Source organism: Micropterus salmoides, unplaced genomic scaffold (assembly GCF_014851395.1).
Source record: "Micropterus salmoides isolate LMB-PRFRI ecotype aquatic unplaced genomic scaffold, ASM1485139v1 Ms_hic_scaffold_15, whole genome shotgun sequence".
Classification (NCBI taxonomy): domain Eukaryota; kingdom Metazoa; phylum Chordata; class Actinopteri; order Centrarchiformes; family Centrarchidae; genus Micropterus; species Micropterus salmoides.
Window position 1 is genome coordinate 14,906,842 of NW_024040596.1, and position 17,833 is coordinate 14,924,674.

General features: G+C 39.5%; 2 protein-coding genes across 2 annotated transcripts; both read right to left on the reverse strand.

The window, feature by feature from the left end:
* Positions 1 to 191: 191 nt before the first annotated feature.
* Positions 192 to 9,201, reverse strand: gpr155a (G protein-coupled receptor 155a). The gene is given in 17 exon segments (XM_038720522.1): positions 192 to 1,376; positions 1,602 to 1,739; positions 1,899 to 1,963; positions 2,044 to 2,139; positions 2,580 to 2,710; positions 2,913 to 2,961; positions 2,963 to 3,003; positions 4,070 to 4,256; positions 4,370 to 4,460; positions 4,771 to 4,855; positions 4,952 to 5,072; positions 5,211 to 5,294; positions 5,890 to 6,045; positions 6,155 to 6,323; positions 6,682 to 7,081; positions 8,175 to 8,680; positions 8,910 to 9,201. Coding segments are annotated over 16 exon segments (2,475 nt in total). The 5' UTR covers positions 8,641 to 8,680; positions 8,910 to 9,201; the 3' UTR covers positions 192 to 1,180.
* A 603-nt stretch (positions 9,202 to 9,804) lies between these two features.
* LOC119904112 (acetylcholine receptor subunit alpha-like) lies at positions 9,805 to 16,925 on the reverse strand. Its single transcript, XM_038720524.1, has 9 exons — positions 16,695 to 16,925; positions 15,620 to 15,762; positions 15,486 to 15,530; positions 14,956 to 15,065; positions 14,326 to 14,521; positions 13,275 to 13,512; positions 10,768 to 10,991; positions 10,305 to 10,541; positions 9,805 to 10,209 (listed from the first exon to the last, which is right to left on the reverse strand). The coding sequence occupies exons 1-9, from the start codon at positions 16,735 to 16,737 to the stop codon at positions 10,081 to 10,083; spliced, it is 1,365 nt and encodes a 454-aa protein (XP_038576452.1). The 5' UTR covers positions 16,738 to 16,925; the 3' UTR covers positions 9,805 to 10,080.
* Between the last annotated feature and the right edge of the window lie 908 nt (positions 16,926 to 17,833).

The following is a 17,833-nucleotide window of genomic DNA, read 5'->3' on the forward strand; positions in this document are numbered from 1 at the left end:
AAAAATATGTGAAAATAGGGCTTGGGTTTAAAAATGAAATTACCCTTTAACATCATTGTATAAGCATTACGCAGCCCAGAGTAATTCACAAATCCTATGTTACAATACATACAATACTGAAAAAAAGACTTATGTATGATTCCATTGACAAGAAATACAGGACAGAACAAAATCATTACGTGATGCATAAATGAGGTTCGATAATAGAATTTATTTTCAAACAAATACATATCATAAATATTCAGCCGTTGACAGAATAAAAAGACAATTGTTTTTACACCAGTTTTCTCTTTGTTAAACATAAATCTTTAAAGCCAGAAAGAATTAGTTTTCTACTATTACCTGAGAGAAAAAATTAATTACAGCAGCTTTTTTTTTTCTTCAGGTGGATACACTTCGTTGTAAACACATGCATTAACACTCCCTGAGTTCTGAGATTCATTTTTTCAGGTGTTCAGTCCCACGGTCATCGATATTCAGACCTTTTAAACTTTGCTTTTATTGTTACTTAAAATAAAGTAATAATGTTTTTAATGTTGGAATGGTGTTTTGGGATACTGCTTACATAGTGACTCACATCAATGCTAAGTCATGTTAAACTGCAGGTTATCAAAGCTACAATACTCATGCTTCATGCTACATTACCAGTTAACAAACTGGTGAAACTAACTTAATCACAAGTTAAACTGACTACAAATAAACTCTAAAAAAGTGGATGAAGATTTAACCACATCTTCCCTTTTTTTCCTTTGGCAAGTGGCTTTGGTGGACGAGTGATAATACTGTGTGAAGTGTCCCAGTAAATGAAATAATACATTCAGCAGAATGTAGAGTGGGATTTGCACTTATAATTTGTTTTGTGAGGAAGCGCTTTGTGCATTATCAGTCAATGACCAAACATAAACAACTAAAAGTCAAATTGCATCTGTTGACTGCATATAAATGTATTTTTAAAAAGTATTTTAAAAGCAGTATTTTAAAAAAAGTCTTGTTTCAAGCCTTTTTTGTTTGAAAGTTACAAGTCTGTTGCACAAGTATGTTCTAAACACCCAATAGCACAGTCAGTCATGGTCTGTTCCAACACCCGACTTTGATGTTGCGCTGCATAATACTGCCTTGTGCTGTTCAGGACAAATCACGGCAGTGCAAACACAATTTTCTCTCTGGGTGCAGGTACTCTTTATGTCATGAAGCGGTAATAAAGGCGACTGTCCTGGAAGTCGTATTCCTGCTTGATGTGTTGGAGCACACCACCCTGCTGTAGCCGCGTTCCATAGAGTACCGCCTCACCCACGTCCTGAGCCAAGCCCACCTGCTGCAGCCACTCCACAAGTTCACAGCCAAGAAAACAATCCACCCTAGTCCTCTTACCACACCTGAAAATCAAAGGAAGCATTCACCCAAATGTCTAGAAGAACAAGCAGACAGAGCCCACATGCACTAAAACTATTAGAAATAAAAGTTACAAGGACTTTAGGTATGAGTGGTGGGGAAATGATTACCAGGACTTGTTTCGGCACACATCAATGAACATGTTTATTCAAGACATGTTCTCATCAACCTCTAACCAGAGCAGAGCAGTAAGACTTAAGTGCCCTCACCTTCTCTTTTTGACAATGTCATGAGAACACTGGTCTTTGTGGTATTTTGTGAACTGGGTGCAGGTCATCCTGACATCCTCAGGTAAATCAGTCTGCAGCTGATCTTCTTGCTTCTTTCGATACCACAGACTATATAACCTAAAACCGTTCACAAAAACAAAATATAAATGCATGGTCACAGTACACTGTTTAGTGTAGTGTACACATAACATTTATACACAGTACATACAGTATGTTGTGTGTATTAAAAAAAACTTCAAATAGGCTTTTAAGAGTGTGACTTAAAATAAATTTTACCTCTTCTTAAACGGCAGTATAATAAAATGCTTGTCCAGCCCAAACAGAGCAAATGAAAGAAACCCCTGGTAAGAAAAAACATGTCACGACACTGTGAGATAACATATCCCTACAATCTTGGTACTACAGCATCGGGAACACCAACCTGTCCGTAGTTGGCCACAGCACAGAAGAACTGCAGCTCCAGGTAGAGTCTACCAGGGTCACGGTTAAAGAGCAACCATAAGCAGCTTGACAAGTTCTGTCATAACAGGGATTAAGATGTTTGAGAAAGCAAATCCGGTTACCAAGTACTAGCTTGTAGAACCAGTAGGGTGAAATTAAGTGTTGATGTGTACTACTGAACTGCCTTAAAAAATGTGGCTTAGTTACAGTTTCCTCAACCTTTTTTAGATTCCCAGAAACACATTAAACCATGTGCCACAAGATTTATGGGTATTTATTATTTTATTATTTAATATTTTTCTTTTTTGTTAAGATCAATGAATAATAATCCAAATAACACAACAAAATGTTTTTTTAATGGGTTTCTTTAGAAAGGTCTTCACTGATGCTGACAAGAGTTGGAAATCACTTAGCCGTTTCTTTCTAATTTGGTTTGTGATGCCCTACATACAATAATGCAGGCAGTTAAGGCTGACTTCATGTCGATGTAGAAGTGAAAGGTGGTGGTTTACTCACGGCAAGCAAGGTGACAGTCAGGAGCAGACATAGGAGCACATGACGGGCCACTTGTCTATCTGCAGCCTGCTGGAGCTCCTCCACTTCGACAAGCAGGCAGTCTGTGGACTCGCACCTAGTCTCACACTGATCTGAGGGTGGCAGCAGAACTTTAATTTAGGATAAGATTTAAAATACTGAATCTTGTTCATTTTAGAGAAAGCTACACATTCTTCAAACAAATGTTACATGATTATTGTTGTTCTGTGCTGATATGTTTAGGTTTCACTTATTGAGACATTTTAAATTCCAGCAGAATGAAAATGTTATGTCTGGTGCTTGTCAATACAATACCCATGAGTGTAGGTGGTGTGTTGTTGATATTTGCGCTGATGATCATGTCAAGGCATGGGCTGGGTTGGGGCACAGTCGCATATGAGGCACGCTGATAACAAAGAGATAAAAGTGAGTGATTTTTTACCAAAAGTAGTACCAAAGTACTACAATTTTCTTTTTTAGAATTTATAAGAGATACAACACTTATAAATGTACTGGTATTACTCTCACCAAGGTGAGAATACAGCCTTCATTTCATTGGTTGACATAAAAACATCTCGCCTTGATCAGGAATCTTTTCATGCAACTTCCCTTTGTGATTTGAGCGTTTTTGAAATCATTCAGCAGCTTCTACGGTTTAGTTTTCTATTTTACTCTATTTACTACTGACTAAGTCTTTATCAGTATATTTATAGTACTTTGACATGTTGCTATGATGTACAGTAACAGCCTAGTATCCAACTTATCACATTGCCTTCAACACATGCAATACTGGTTTGCATCCATTAGCAGTAGTTGCCTACATTGTTATCATAATGATGATCTTTAAACTTGAAATGCAAGTCTTGAGCGGATCATGATTCAGTTACCGCGTGCAGACTTTAGAAGACCAACGCATCTAGCCACTCCTTTCTAGACATTCCTTACTTTGCTCCTGCTTTCCAAGTAACACAAACTTCAGCCAGGGAGGCTTTATTAAAAGTCAAAGGCATGTGCTTCTACAGTCTTATTTACTTGAAATAAGGAACTAAACTTACCAGGAACTCAGCGTATCATGTTTTTCTCCAGATAATGTTCTTCCCCCCTACTTTTGTCTATTCTGTGTTTCTTTTGTGATTTTGTAACTGCAGAGGCATTTTTCTACTCACGTAACTGAAAATTATCTGTGGAAGGGTGAACATCAGACAGGAGTTGCACTGCCTACGAGACAGTTTGCTCTGGACGACTTGTGGATAAGGGTCTTGACTTGGATTATTCATTGTGCCATTCCTTTCCTGTCCAACGTGGGTTCTGCCTCTATATTCTCTAGATTATCATGTGCTTTGGTTTTAATTACTAAACTATTGTGCTTGACAACCTGGTCTTTATTCAGGGTCACTAAAGTGACATATTCAAACACTTGTTGAATAATAGTCACTCATGGAGTTAAATGGTCTCCATAAGAGAGAAAGTACCTCTGCTGAGATCTCCTGATGACTCAGACAGATTCTGGTTTTCTGGTTCCACTTCGGTCACAAGATCCTCTGCAGAGTTTCCCTCTTGGATTTGGTCATTCTGGGCCCAGCTTCCTCTACTGAGACACACAAGACAGCCCCCTCCCAGCAGTATGCTAATGGCAGCTACAACTGCAGTGCAGATTATCTGTCAAAGAGCGCACATACAGACATGCAGAATTTAAAATAATCCTCTGCTTGTTCAGAAACAGTTCTTAAATGGCCAAAAATAGAAAAAATTATCTCTACTTATGTTGTTACCTGTGATTTGCCGTAAAAGAACGATGGGTTAATTGTGTCAGACATTATTTCCCCAGAAATGAGCAACGAAGCAGTTACTAAGGCTGGAACCCTGTTATATAAAGAAACCACACACAGTTTCAAAGTGTAAAACATAAACCAGTTAAATGACACTGAATTGATGATTAAATCTGCAGGAACTTAAACGTTTGTTTAATCATTACACTGAAGTGAGGAATCATTACACCTGTGAAAATCAGTATTGTGGAGCTTTGTTTTGGATGCCACCTGTTCATGTATACAAAACCTATATGTGAATTCTACTTTAGGGCAAGTGCTCTGGTTATGGCACCACCTTTTAGTGGACAAGACAAACTAGCTTAGTTTCGTTTCTGTGTTCATTCTTCTTTAAAGTGACTCACCCCCAGCCTGCAGTAACAAACACGGCTGGTGAAACTTTCAGACCCTCAAACCTCTTCATGAGCACAAGAGAGAGTGCTATCAAACCTAACAACAAAACAATAGTTTCATCGTTAGATTTACTGTTTACAAGTTTACTGTGTGGTTAAATATGGGTGGATGGTTTGTGTGCACACAGCATACCTGGCCACACATAACTGCTGTAGAGTGAGGTACATAATAATGTGAAAGTGAGGACCTGCCCAGTCCAGTTGTCTTCTTTCACCACAAAGTTCCACAGGATCATTCCAATACTGGTAAGAAACTAGAGACCATACCATAACAAATACAGGAATTTACTGATGTAAAGTTACATTAACTATAGTTTGATATCTTTGTCAATTAAATTCATGGATAATGAAATCAATTTAGATAGTAAATAAGAGTGTGCAAGTGTGCTTACCTGTGCCAAGAAAAGGTTGACTGTAAACATGTGAGGTAGCCTTTTGAATTTCTTAGTTAAAAACATGACAGCAATTGTCCACACCTTTTAGAAAAAAAGCACATAGATTTCAAGTTATTCATGTTTAACAGCACAAAGCCTTTGCACAGATGCTAATTATGACATTGTTGTCTGGTTATTCTTCTTAAAGGCAAAGGCGAGGTGAAATTAATCAACAGCATGGCAAAATTTAAGAAACAGAAACACTGCAGAGGAACAATTTAAGTATACAAATAGACAATGTGAATATGCTTCATCACTGCAAAGATTCTCATTGTCAATAGCAACAAGTTTCAGGTTCCTTAAAAGACAAGATAAAAGTAAGAATAAATGGGGAAGTAGGTATGTCGGTTAGTAAAACATCTGTTTGCTGGTACATTCTCTAAATGACACAGTGGTCCAAACATCTAACAAGATATGTTTTTGTATTTTCCAGATGAACAGGAAGTGTGTAATGTCAATAGTTTATTGTGCCCGGTGGAACATGTTATAATAAATGCTTCCCTTTGACCTGAGTTTCCACATACTGAGACAAAACAAAAAAACACCAATAAACCAGCCAATAACAAGTTAAGTTTTAGAAGATTGGCCAAATAACAAGATTACATATGCGACACTGACATGTCTAGTTGCGACTCACCAGTGCAACTAAGCTCACAATGCTTATGTTAAAGCTGACATTCTGCAGTGAATTCATCAAAAGCTGAGGATCCATCCAAGGGATTGTAAGTAACCAGGCAGAAACATACATTATCGGAGCTGAGAGAAAAGTGCTGATCACCATACCAGAGGTGACCTGTTAGGAAACAGAATAAAGAAATCGCATACAGCCAGTTACAAAGACAAAAACAGTACAGTATCTGACTGGCAGAAAGGAGGCTGGGGGATAGATGTAAACAACTCACAACTTCAAGCTCTGCGTTGTAATAGACAGCATAGATGGCGACACTTGGCGCAGTGGGAAACACTCCATAAATAAAGGCATAATTGGAGAGGCTTGAGTGGTTCAAAGCGCTGGTGTTGCTATTGTCCAACAGATCCACCATGTCCTTACAGATCAAAGGCATTAACAACCTGAAAGTCAAATCAGAAGACTGGTGTCATGAACCCATTATTTGACAGGTTAGTTAACACTATGCTGAGTAATGCAGTGGTACTTAAGTAATTACATACACTAGCTATTATCATGCTACGCACTCCTGAAACATCTTAACATGTCATCCATTTGGTAAAAGGCTTGTGGTCTGAGAAAGCCTGAGTCACCCAAACCATGAGCACAAAACAACATGCTGGAAGCACTTTACAAAGCTCTGACCTGCTGACTCTCTACACTCCTAGAACATGTCTCATTATAAAAGAGAGGTCATACTAAATCATCTTGTGTACCAAATAAAGTTCCGGTGCAGTAAAGGTGTTTGTTTTTTCCACTCACAGTTTTGCTGTTATTAGTAATATCAGTGTCACGACTGTGGATCTGGTTAATTTCCCCAACTGCCCCACCATGGACAGACCCAAGTAGAACAAAGCTGCTCCCCCGAAAGAATTGGCCAAGCCATCCACAAATTCAGCCATGAAGGCAGGAATTGTCTGGTGCAGGGCAAAGTGGGCGATGATGCCAATGACAACCATGAATACAATAGGGTTCTTCAGGACCTGTAAAACTACAAGTCCCACAATCAGGAATTTGCTCTTCTGGTGGTTTCCCTGATTCTTCCATTTCTGGATCTCGCAGAAGGCAAAGCCAATGGGATTTAGAAGCATCAGGGACACCGGCGCAACCAGGTAGATGTACTGGAGGTACTCTGGGTACGTGCTCTGGTACAGGGCCTCAACTGTGGACAAAGATGAAGACAAATGGCTCAATATTAGCATAGCCTACTTGACACATCTAACTTGTTGGAATATAAAACTTGAAATATGTTGGTTTATGCACTTTTTCATGTGTAAGAAATGTTTACACATAGAACCCTGTGCGTAAGTGTTACCCAGGGTCCCTTTGCCAAAGAAAAATCTGCAAATTTGAGCATGCTTGCGTGATGCACAATTATTCAAATCTGCCTTGGTAAACCTCACCATATAAAGTAACCATGCTAGTGCGCAGCAAGCCTCCCACAAAAAAATGGCCCTATGTAAGAGGGGTGATGATGGCGCAATGGATAAGACTATACCTTTGGTGTGAGAGACCCGGGTTCAATCCCCCACCACTGTGACACAGACACTTAACCCCTCGTTGCTCATGAGGCGTGCGTGCAATTGTAAGTCGCTTTGGATAAAAGCATCAGTTAAAAAAATGTTTCCTGCAGTGAAAACAAAACACTTTTGGGAAATGTGACCACTGGATTCTCAAATGTGAGGAAAATAATATAGTCATAAATATATGACTATCAAGTTGATGCTGCTCTAAATTCTGTGTTGCTGGAATGAGAAAGAACTGCTGAAATTAACTTAAACTCTATCAGTAACTTGCATAATTGTGTTATTCAGTTGTGTTTGTGTATTACATTTGATAAAAGCCTGAGAAGACTATTAGAAGGCTGAGTGTCTGTAAAAGACAAACTTTTCATGAACAGTAACATTGATTATCCTTCTTTTCAAAATTTCATGTACACCTCTCCATTTCAACCACAGGTAGCTGAGCATAAGCATGTTCACACATGTTTATATTTCTGCAAATCCTTGTACAACACAAAGAATCCCACTTTGCTCAGTAATGATCAACACTCTTGGTGTCAGAAATGTTTTGCATGGAAGCAGTGTCGATAAAAGGAGGGCCTGGAAAGGTAGTTTAGAGTGTAATAAATAGATAATTATACATTTGGTTTGATGGATGGGCAACATTTAGACAACATGATTACAGTTGCAGCAGTGAATGAAAAGCACTGTGGGTGTGGGCCTATGGTGTGGGCTTAAAGGCATGGTACTTACCGATGGGATACCCCAAAGCAAAGTCATTGCTTTGGGTGGCAAATATTGAGAAGAGTCCAGCCTTACTATAACGGCTGTCAGGACTGGAAACAATCAGCGTGAGGACGCATACAATGACAAACACAGACACTTTGGCGATGAGGATGCTCCATAGGAATGGCCAGATGACATTACCAAAGTCCAGCAGCACCATGTTCTTGAACAGCAGCGCCGGGAGGGCAAACTTAGACACGAAATTCCCCAATCCTTTGGCCTGGGTGGACGTGATGATGTTTGCCCTCCCGGCGATGTATCCACATAATATGATCCCAAAGCACTCCAAGAGAGCCGGGAACAGCTTGTCAATGGACATGGTGGACGAGAGGGCAGGGGAATCCGGGTCTTCCTCCTCATGTGAAAAGTTGAAGTTGGTGGTTCGCCCCGGTGCCTCCATCGTGCCGATCCTCCCTCCAGTGTCTGCTGTCATGCCAATTATGCAGTCATGTTAATGTCGTTACTGTTCCGCACTGTCAGATACAAACAGGGAACCAGAAGTAGTTATTAGCACTTAAAGGGGGGGTGACGCAAAGCCGAACAGATAAGTTAACTCCATAGGCAGCGCTAAAAGCATTAAGGTGAATTAACCTAAAACAACATCACACGACTGAAATGACTACTATACGCGAGGTTGTGAAGTTGTTGCTAGACAGTCAGCAAACACCTCGACGTCAGTGCGCTTATAAAGGTTACTCTCACCTCTGAGTGCAGTTGTGTGCCCTCTCGTGTACCAGGTGTCAATCAAATTTCAATGGGAGTAGCTAAGCGTTAGCCAGCTAGCTAACGTTAAGCCGATGAAACGAGACCCGCGGTGTCGTTGAAACTACTTTCTGGAGGTAACGTTACTTAGCTAACTTACATGACAAAACTTTAACCTCCACAGTTACAAAACAAATCATATTACCCCGGACTAGCTGTTCATTTGTCGTGTCACATGGGTATTACTTTGGTTCCCGTTAAGTAACTTTCGCTATCACCCCCTGATTTGTCAACAACATCTAAACCAATCAGACTTTGAAGAGCGGTCGTGGGGTGGAGCTTATCTACCTGCCTAAACCCCTGTGTTCAGTTGTTTTATAACAGTGTACGGTTCAGTGCAGTTTTCAATATGCAAATGTGCCTTTTGTAATGAGTAGTAATCAATTTCACTCTTTTGCTGATTGCTCTGGGTAGTATTGTGGAGGAAAGACTTAACTAAATGTGTGTTTTATTGCAAATAAGCATTTTGCAAAGCAACATTTTCCAAGTCTTCCCCCAATATAAATTACTTTTTGAGTCATACATAGCTTCCTGAAGCCTCAAACCAAAAATTAAACGTGTATGTAAAAGCTGTTAAAGAGTTGTTTGGAAAGTTGTTTGCTGAGTTATAGTGTTGATAACACAAGATAACATAATCTGCATATGTATTTGAATTTCAAATAGAGGCTTGAAAGAAAAATATACAGTACTCGTGAAGAGTTCAATGGGAAACAGTGGGAAACAACAAGGAAAGGCACAACTGGAGAGGCGTGAGTGCTTCAGAAAGCTGGTGTTTCTATTGTCCAACAGATACCCTTACAATTCAGGGGAATGTGTAAAAGCATCTTAAAGAAAATATTGGAAACAAATCCATTTTATTCAGTTGGTTCCTATAAACATGTCACAGAAAACAATAGTACAATATTCCAAAATATTTGATTCCTTTTGAATTGATTCAGTATTTCAATAAATGGCATACAATATGACACTTTACACAACATGACTGTGTATCATACACATATAGGACCATTGATCAGACACCAAAAAGCAAACACACAGACTTCCACATGCAGTAGAGACAACAAACTAGTCATTTGAGAAGTTAAACCAGTAAAGTACAAGGCACAGTCCTTCAGAGCATGCTCAGCTCAATGAGGCGGCCTGCAAACACACCTAATGTGCCGATAAGACACACAGCCATGAACACACACAGTAGAATATGATCCAACACCATGGCCACAAACTTCCACTCTTCAGCAGCCTGGGAAGAGAAGAGGAACAATGTGTCACGCACACAAAAGCAAGCAACTCATCAAAGAATCATATTAGAGAGACTTTCTGTGTGAGAGTGATTACATTGTTGGATTCCTCGTCTGATTTCATGGTTTCTGCAATGTACTTGACTCCCTCAATTGCACTGCGGACGTCAGGGTTCTTGGTGATGGGCGACTTATAGTGAACAGAAGTGGTCTGGTTGCCAGAGATGTCTGAGATGTCAAAATCAGCACCATAGATGGTTTTATTCTGCTTTTCCTTTCCTGGACGCTTCATTGTTGAAAAGAACATGATGTTGGGAATGGTTTCAATAAAGACCTGCCATAAAAAGACAAAAGATATGCACTATGTCAAGATGTACCCAACATTGGATTAAATAAAAGACATTCTGTCTGCTACCACTAGATGGCAACATAACGCAGAGAAAAAAAGATTAAGGATTGTTCTCCAAAGCTTGCCAAGCTTGAAAATAGGACAACTTTATTTCTAGTTCTCAACATTCGAAATTATATCATTGTGTTCCCCTCAGCTCCGTTCTGCTCACCTTGCGGACCCAGTCCGGCATTGTGTGAGTGCTTGGGGAGCGGTGGTGGGTGTTGATGACGATGACAGTGATGATGATGGAGGCAATGACGAATACCATGGTGAAGAGCATGTACTTCCCAATGAGTGGTACAGCGCTGGAGGTAGAGGGGATCAGCTCCACAATGACCAGAAGGAACACAGTCAGAGACAGCAAGACAGAGATGCTGAGAGTCATCTTCTCACCTGGGAGACACAACAAAACCATCTCCTCTGCTTCAAACTGACTTTTTAATCTGTTTTAATCTAAAACTTACCACAAGGCTGTTTTTGCTCATTTGATATGATCAAAAGCTTTAAAATAGCTACTGAAAATACCTTCAGATAAGACAGTTTTACAGGTGCTATTTCCTAGTTCACAAATTAACTTAATGAAGTGTGTCCCATACATTAAAGAACTGATAAGATGTTTCTCATCTAACACATGCAGATATTGTGTTTTTAGTAAGACAATTAAGCAATTTCCACATACAATAACACAATTTTTAAAAGACACAATGAAAAAACCCTGAAACTGGTGTTTAAAAAGTGGAGCTGCAAAGTCTATTGGCACACGATACCTACAACATGCAATCTTATTACATTGCAACAAGGGGGAGCTGTTACTTTGAGTCCAATATTTCCCTTCCCTAGCCATCCAATCAGGGGTCTACCTCTAGTATTTACACAACAACACAATCACTGCACTGTTCACCCATATGAGCAAATCACAATTTAAACCTTGAGGAGCATTTTTGTTGTCGATCTAACTGTTGTTGTTGTTGTTGTTGTTGTTGTTGTTCAACAATATCCCAAGTAAACAGATTCTGACAGCATTTCAAGAAAAATGCAAGACATGTTGTTTTTGTTACTCAGTAAGAGCAGTTATCCCAGAGAGAGCACCTTATAGCACCAGCTTCTCCTCAACACTATCCTGTCAGCAGCCACATCAGAAACAGGGATCAAGTGATGTATTATACATTAAAGCAAAGGCCTGCTTTCAGACATGACAGCACATTGGGACCCTGGGTAATGAGGCAGTCCTACATGCTGGGAACACGGCCAGATGTGCACACAAGCAGTGCAGTTCCTGTAGCAGTTGGTGTAGGGACACCTTAGACTGACGGGGAGAATTAGGAACAAGGATTTGTCCAACATGATGACAGTTATCATATCGTGTCTGTGTTTTTGTGATCTGACATGAAAGACAATGTAGCAAGTAGATATGAATTATTTTTGACAATTTGCACTAGATCAGAGGTTATAGTACATCAAACCTGGACTACCCACTGGACATTTCGGAAGTGATTGACATCTACTGTCATCCATGTTCAAGAAATGTCAAGCAATCGAGATGTGTGGTAGCTTAAAAAACCTAAATGAATGTGTTTAGATTGAAATGAGATGAACCAATAATATACTGTTTTTATTTAGTCTTTCTGATTGTAGTGAGTTGAGTGATTTCTTTTTTCCTTCCTTTATTTTCTTCCTGTTATATATCTACACTGGAAATCAGAATTCCTCACCTCCCTCATGGTCAGTGGTGGTCCAGAAGAGCGTTTCCTACGTTTGGTAGTTAATTTGCCCTGCTTTGCGTGAGAAAATGTGTTTGTCTGTATTGCCCAGAATGTGTATTATGGGGAATTTTGGGAAATAGGCATATTTGTGCCCTTGCTGAGAGTTTGATGAGAGGCTCAATTACTAACAGTGATGTAATATAATCCATAGAAAACAATTAGCAGTTTTATGGGGGGTTCTGTGTAGACTATTTCATGGAGTCTTGTTGTCACAGCGAGGGTGCAAATCATAGATGTTAATAGCTGCTGCTAGGCAGATTTTTACCTTCAGACAGAGCCAGGCTAGCTGTTTCCCCCTGTTTCCAGTCTTTGTGTTAAGCTAAGCTAACAGGCTGCTGGCTGTAGCCTTATATTTAACAGACAAAAATGAAAGTGGAATCAATCTTATCATCTAACTCTAGGCAAGAAAGTGAATAAACGTATTTCCCAAAATGTGGAACTATTGCTTTACTTGTACCTTCACTCCAGCAATATGTTTACTGGGAAAACATCTTAAGCAGCAAAAGTAGGAAAATAACAAACGCAAAAGCAACAACACCATGTTACATTTGCATTTCAGTCAAATCTTAATGAACTGGAAAATACAGAAAAAGGGCTGTTACACGTAGAGTGCTGTATATGATCTTAGGCAATGTACCAATCAGCTCATGCCCTTCAACAAATTATAATGTTCAAAAGGAACATATCAAGACATACTAATTATATAAACAATAGGAGTAATGACAAAGGACATATGTGACTTACTGTGAGAGTTATTATAAATATATTGTGTGTGATGGATGTTTAAATATGTCTACATATTCACTGGTACATGTCATGTTTTATTGCTTTCTTTTGTGTCATAATCATACTATTGCACTCTTTGTGTTATATCACAGCGAAAAGAAACAATGTGGAAACAGTGTCAACATACCCGAGTCTGTGGGAAGGTAGAAGACAAGGCCAGTCAGGAAGGAGAAGAGCATGCAGGGGATGATGACATTGACTATGAAGTACAGTGGGAGCCGTAACATGAGGAAGTGGTAGGTGATGTCCAGGTAAGGTGTGTCCGGGCAGCAAGAGTAGTACACCCAGTGCTTCCAGCCTCGGAAATCCTTCATCACCCACTCCCCACTTTCCATAAAGTTACTCAGATCAGGGCGGTCACTGTCCTGGTGAGAAAAAGCAATAAAACAGGGTGAATAAAGGATGATTGTTCATTCAAATTCTTTATATGTATATATTTCTATTTTTCTGAATTATGTTTGGGTTCAAATGTAATGTATATAGTTGTATTGTGGTGACAGAAGTTACCTCCCCAATAGATGTGGGAAGGCTGCTTATTCTCTATAAAACGCAGGAGGATGGTGCACAACATATAACACAACATAAGAAATAAAACTGATACCATAGTATTCAAATTTTGTTTGTTTATCCAAATTCTTAAGAGATGTTGTTCAAAATGACCTTTGGTGTTTGCTCTGAGTTATCTGACAGTCTCAAGTATCATGTAAAGCCATCTATATTCCTCACAGAGATTTACACTTTTTGTATGGTTACATTTTGGGAAATACATGCATTTCGTTCTCTTGCTGAAAGGTTACATGAGAAGATCTATACCACTGTCACGTCTGTGTGGTAAACATGAAGCTACAGCCATAAGACAGTTAGCTTAGCTTAGCATTTAGCTTGAAAGCAGCGGGAATAGTCTGGCACAAAACCCCCATAGAATGTTTTTTTTACACTTCATTGTCTGTACTCATTAAACACACAAGATATAACATGTTAATAAGTGAGTTTTAGATGTGCCGATAGGCAGATTTTTACCTATGGACGGAGCCTGACTAGCTGTTTCCCAGTGTTTCCAGGCTTTATGCTAAGCTAAGCTAACTATCTCCTTGCTTCTGCTTTATATTTAACTGACATAGCATCAATATTCTCATGTAACTCTTTGCAAGAAAGCGAATAAGTCTTGATGGAATTACAGGATTGACGACGACCAAGTTTCCATCGTAGGTCCAGGTACCCAGCTTCATACTGCAGTTCTGAAGGTCAAAGGGGAAATGCAGCACAATAATTTCACAGTAGCTCTTAAAGATGGCAGGTGGGTTCCATGTGATCATTCCTGTGTGCTCCAGCAGCACTTTGGTCTCATGAACGATGGCAAAGTCACCGTCAGCACTGCGGGCACAGAAAAACATAGGAAGCATCAACATTGGAGATAATAAGTTAAATATTAACGTGGGGGGACATCAGAGCCTGAGGATGAGTTAGTGCTGCTGCCGCACAGCCCAGCCAACCAGCACTCAGCATGGCACAAACTGTTGTGGCAGTGGAGCTGGTTGTCAGGGAAAAACAGCAGTGTGTCATATGCAGCATATGGTGGGAGGAGGAGGAGGAGGGGGAGGGGGACCCGGCAATAGTGCAGATTTAGCCTGATGAAATCTGAGCTTTCACACGCTGCATACTGGAGTATAGGAAAGTGTGATTCAAAACATCACTGACAGGTGTGTTGATTGTTTCTAGACGTCTGTTTGCTTTAGACTGTGTAAAGCTTATTGTGATGAAAAAAAAGAGGGAACATGACATGGTTCAAATTTAGCCTGAAAACGTACTTGTTGTAGAGAACCAGATCAGGCCGCCAAATGTCAGTGGAGGGAACTCTGATCTTTTTGATACCACCGTAATCCTCTGGGTTCCACTGCAAGTTCACATCTTTCCATTGCTGAAAAAACAAACAAGGACACACAGAACAATGGAAACTACTTCAACAATGGCAGCCATTCTTAATTCTCTATTTTGTGAAGAAAAAACAAGACACATTATATATAGTGCAACATATATTGATTCTCTGGTACAACAGAAAAAACAGAACAATTAGTACGGTACAATCCAAAACTGTACAATTTAACTTTTCAAAAAAAACAGTATTGGTTCTCTTCAAATTTAAATTTTTTCAACTTAAGTCAAATATTTATATATTTTAAATGAATTTCTTGGCATCAGGATACATTTTGTTTGCATCTGGGCTATTTATAATTAGCAAGATGATGTATTTCTGTCCATCTCTTTCTTACTCATTTTAATTTTTACATTGTGGATATGGTGGTCTCTCTTTAATGAAAAATGAACACATGTATCAAACCTGTTTCAGTCGAACATTGCTGCTGACAATCTGGTTGACCTCATCCTGTGAATCCAGATAAATGTGTTTAGACAGTTGATTACAATGAATCTTAAACCAGTTGGGGTGATATCGTGTGTGACATGAGACCTCACCACACTGATGAGCTGGATGAGCTGAAGGCCTACAGTAACAACCACCGGGTCCTTGAAGTGATTGACAGGACGGACAACTTTATTGTAGCCAGTGAAAATTGTTTTGACAAGACGCGTTTCATCGGAGGAGGCCCAAGCAGCACCTAGAATAAAGAAGACAGCAAATACAAGCTCATAGTTGTTTACTTTAATTTAAGGTTTAAGAGTGTGACATATGGCTTTCTTTATTCCTCAAGGAGCCTCTTGAGTGTGCTGGAAAATGATCATGTTGTGCCAAAGTAGAATATTGCTTTAAGAACATCCATTTAATAGCAACATTTAATAGGAGTTGAAAATAGATGTGACCCACTAATTAAGTAGGCTAAACTGACCTACTTGTGTGTACGTTTGTTGTGAATGCGTGAAAGTTCCCTGGCTGTATAACAGAGATAGTCAAGAAGAAATTGCATTCAAGCTCATGTTCTGCAAATGTAATGTATATAGGTATTTGGGTGTACCCACTGTGTCGGATTTGGGGTCTAAATTTGGCATTACTGAATTCAAACATGTGATAGCTCTCCTGTAAGAGATGTTCTTTTGCTTTTTCTGCTACATGTGCGTCACAAGCTAGAGCAGGATCCGCTTTCATTTTTCAGCTGACCTTGAAAAGTAGGTCATTTTACAGCAACATGTTGTTTGAATGGTTGAACAATTCTCGAGACATTCCACAAGGTAAACTTAGGACTCTACTGAACATAATTATGCAGGTGACTTTATATGGTGACAGACAGACAAAAGGTTGAAAAGCAAAATGAAAACAGTGCACATGCCCTTATCAATCAAAGAGCCGGTCTGCACAAAATTTACATTTGCTCATTAGTTTTGCTGTTTGAATTGGAACCGCTTACACTGACCTGAGAGCAGTTTCATTAAACCTAATTAACGAAAATAGGGTTTAGTAATAGTTTTTTAGAATTCAGCTTTTTCTAACTTAATCATGCTTTAAACACTAAAAGTAAATCAAATAAAGCTATAAAGACATGTATTTCCACATATTACCAAAACACATTTTCTTTAGTTTTAAATAAGTTCTTACCTGCTAGAATAGCTAGATGAAAAATGGAAAATGCAGTATTCATTCTTGCCAATAAATACAGGAATCCAAAACCAAGATCCAACTTTAACACGTTGCCCGTTGACCACTTGAGAATAAAAAGGGTTTGACCCACCTAAAACATTCTTTCAGCACTGGCAAATGACTGTACAACCTCCATGCTCTCCACTGGCAGCATTGTTGTTATTCTCTGACAGTGGATGTGAGTGACTGGCTGCCAATGAGTGTCATTTGAGAGGGCTGCATTCTTTGTCATCTGTTATAAGAGCAACATGCCAGAGTAATCTACCACTGAAATATACCACCGTGAACTTGGCCACACTGAACGTCAGGGTGCAAAGACACGACACGTGCTTGCTGATCTCAGTTTCTCTTGCACCAGCGATTAACTATTAATGATGACGTCTGTGTACATCTCTATAACATATATATATATACACATATATATATCTCTATATACATATGTAGTATGTACCTATACATACGTACATACTCAATACGTATTTTGCCTTATGACATATGTGCTGTACCTATATATTAGAAAATCTAAAAGTTGTTTCCATATTGAAAAATGATTTGACATATATTGTTGTATTTGTGCTATACAAATAACGTTGATTGATTGATGGATTGATCACATGATAATGTAGATGTTAAAATCTACATTCAGTGTGTAAGTTTTAGTGGCATCTAGTGGTGAGGGTTGTGAATTGCAACAAGCGGCTCACGGTACATCCACGTGCTCCTCGGACGGTCCCATTTCCTGAATTGTGAAGTCATTCTTCTTCAGTGGGTGTTCATGTGCTCTTAAGTCGTAATGGGGCGGCAGTAGCTCAGTCCGTAAGGATTAGGCAAGGAACGTGTGGACTGGTAGCTGGAGAGGTGCCAGTTCACCTCCTGGGCACTGCCAAAGGAGGCCTTGAGCAAGCTCCTGAACCCCCAACTGCTCGGGGTGCCATACTGACTGGCAGCCCCCTCACTCTGACATCTCTCCATGTGTTGCTATGGGTCGTGTTTGTGCATGTGTGTGTGTCTTTCAGACCTTTCTAATGTGGAATCAATATGGACGCTACTACAAAGATGTGTTGGATTATAATTAGTTCACTCTACATGGACAGCAA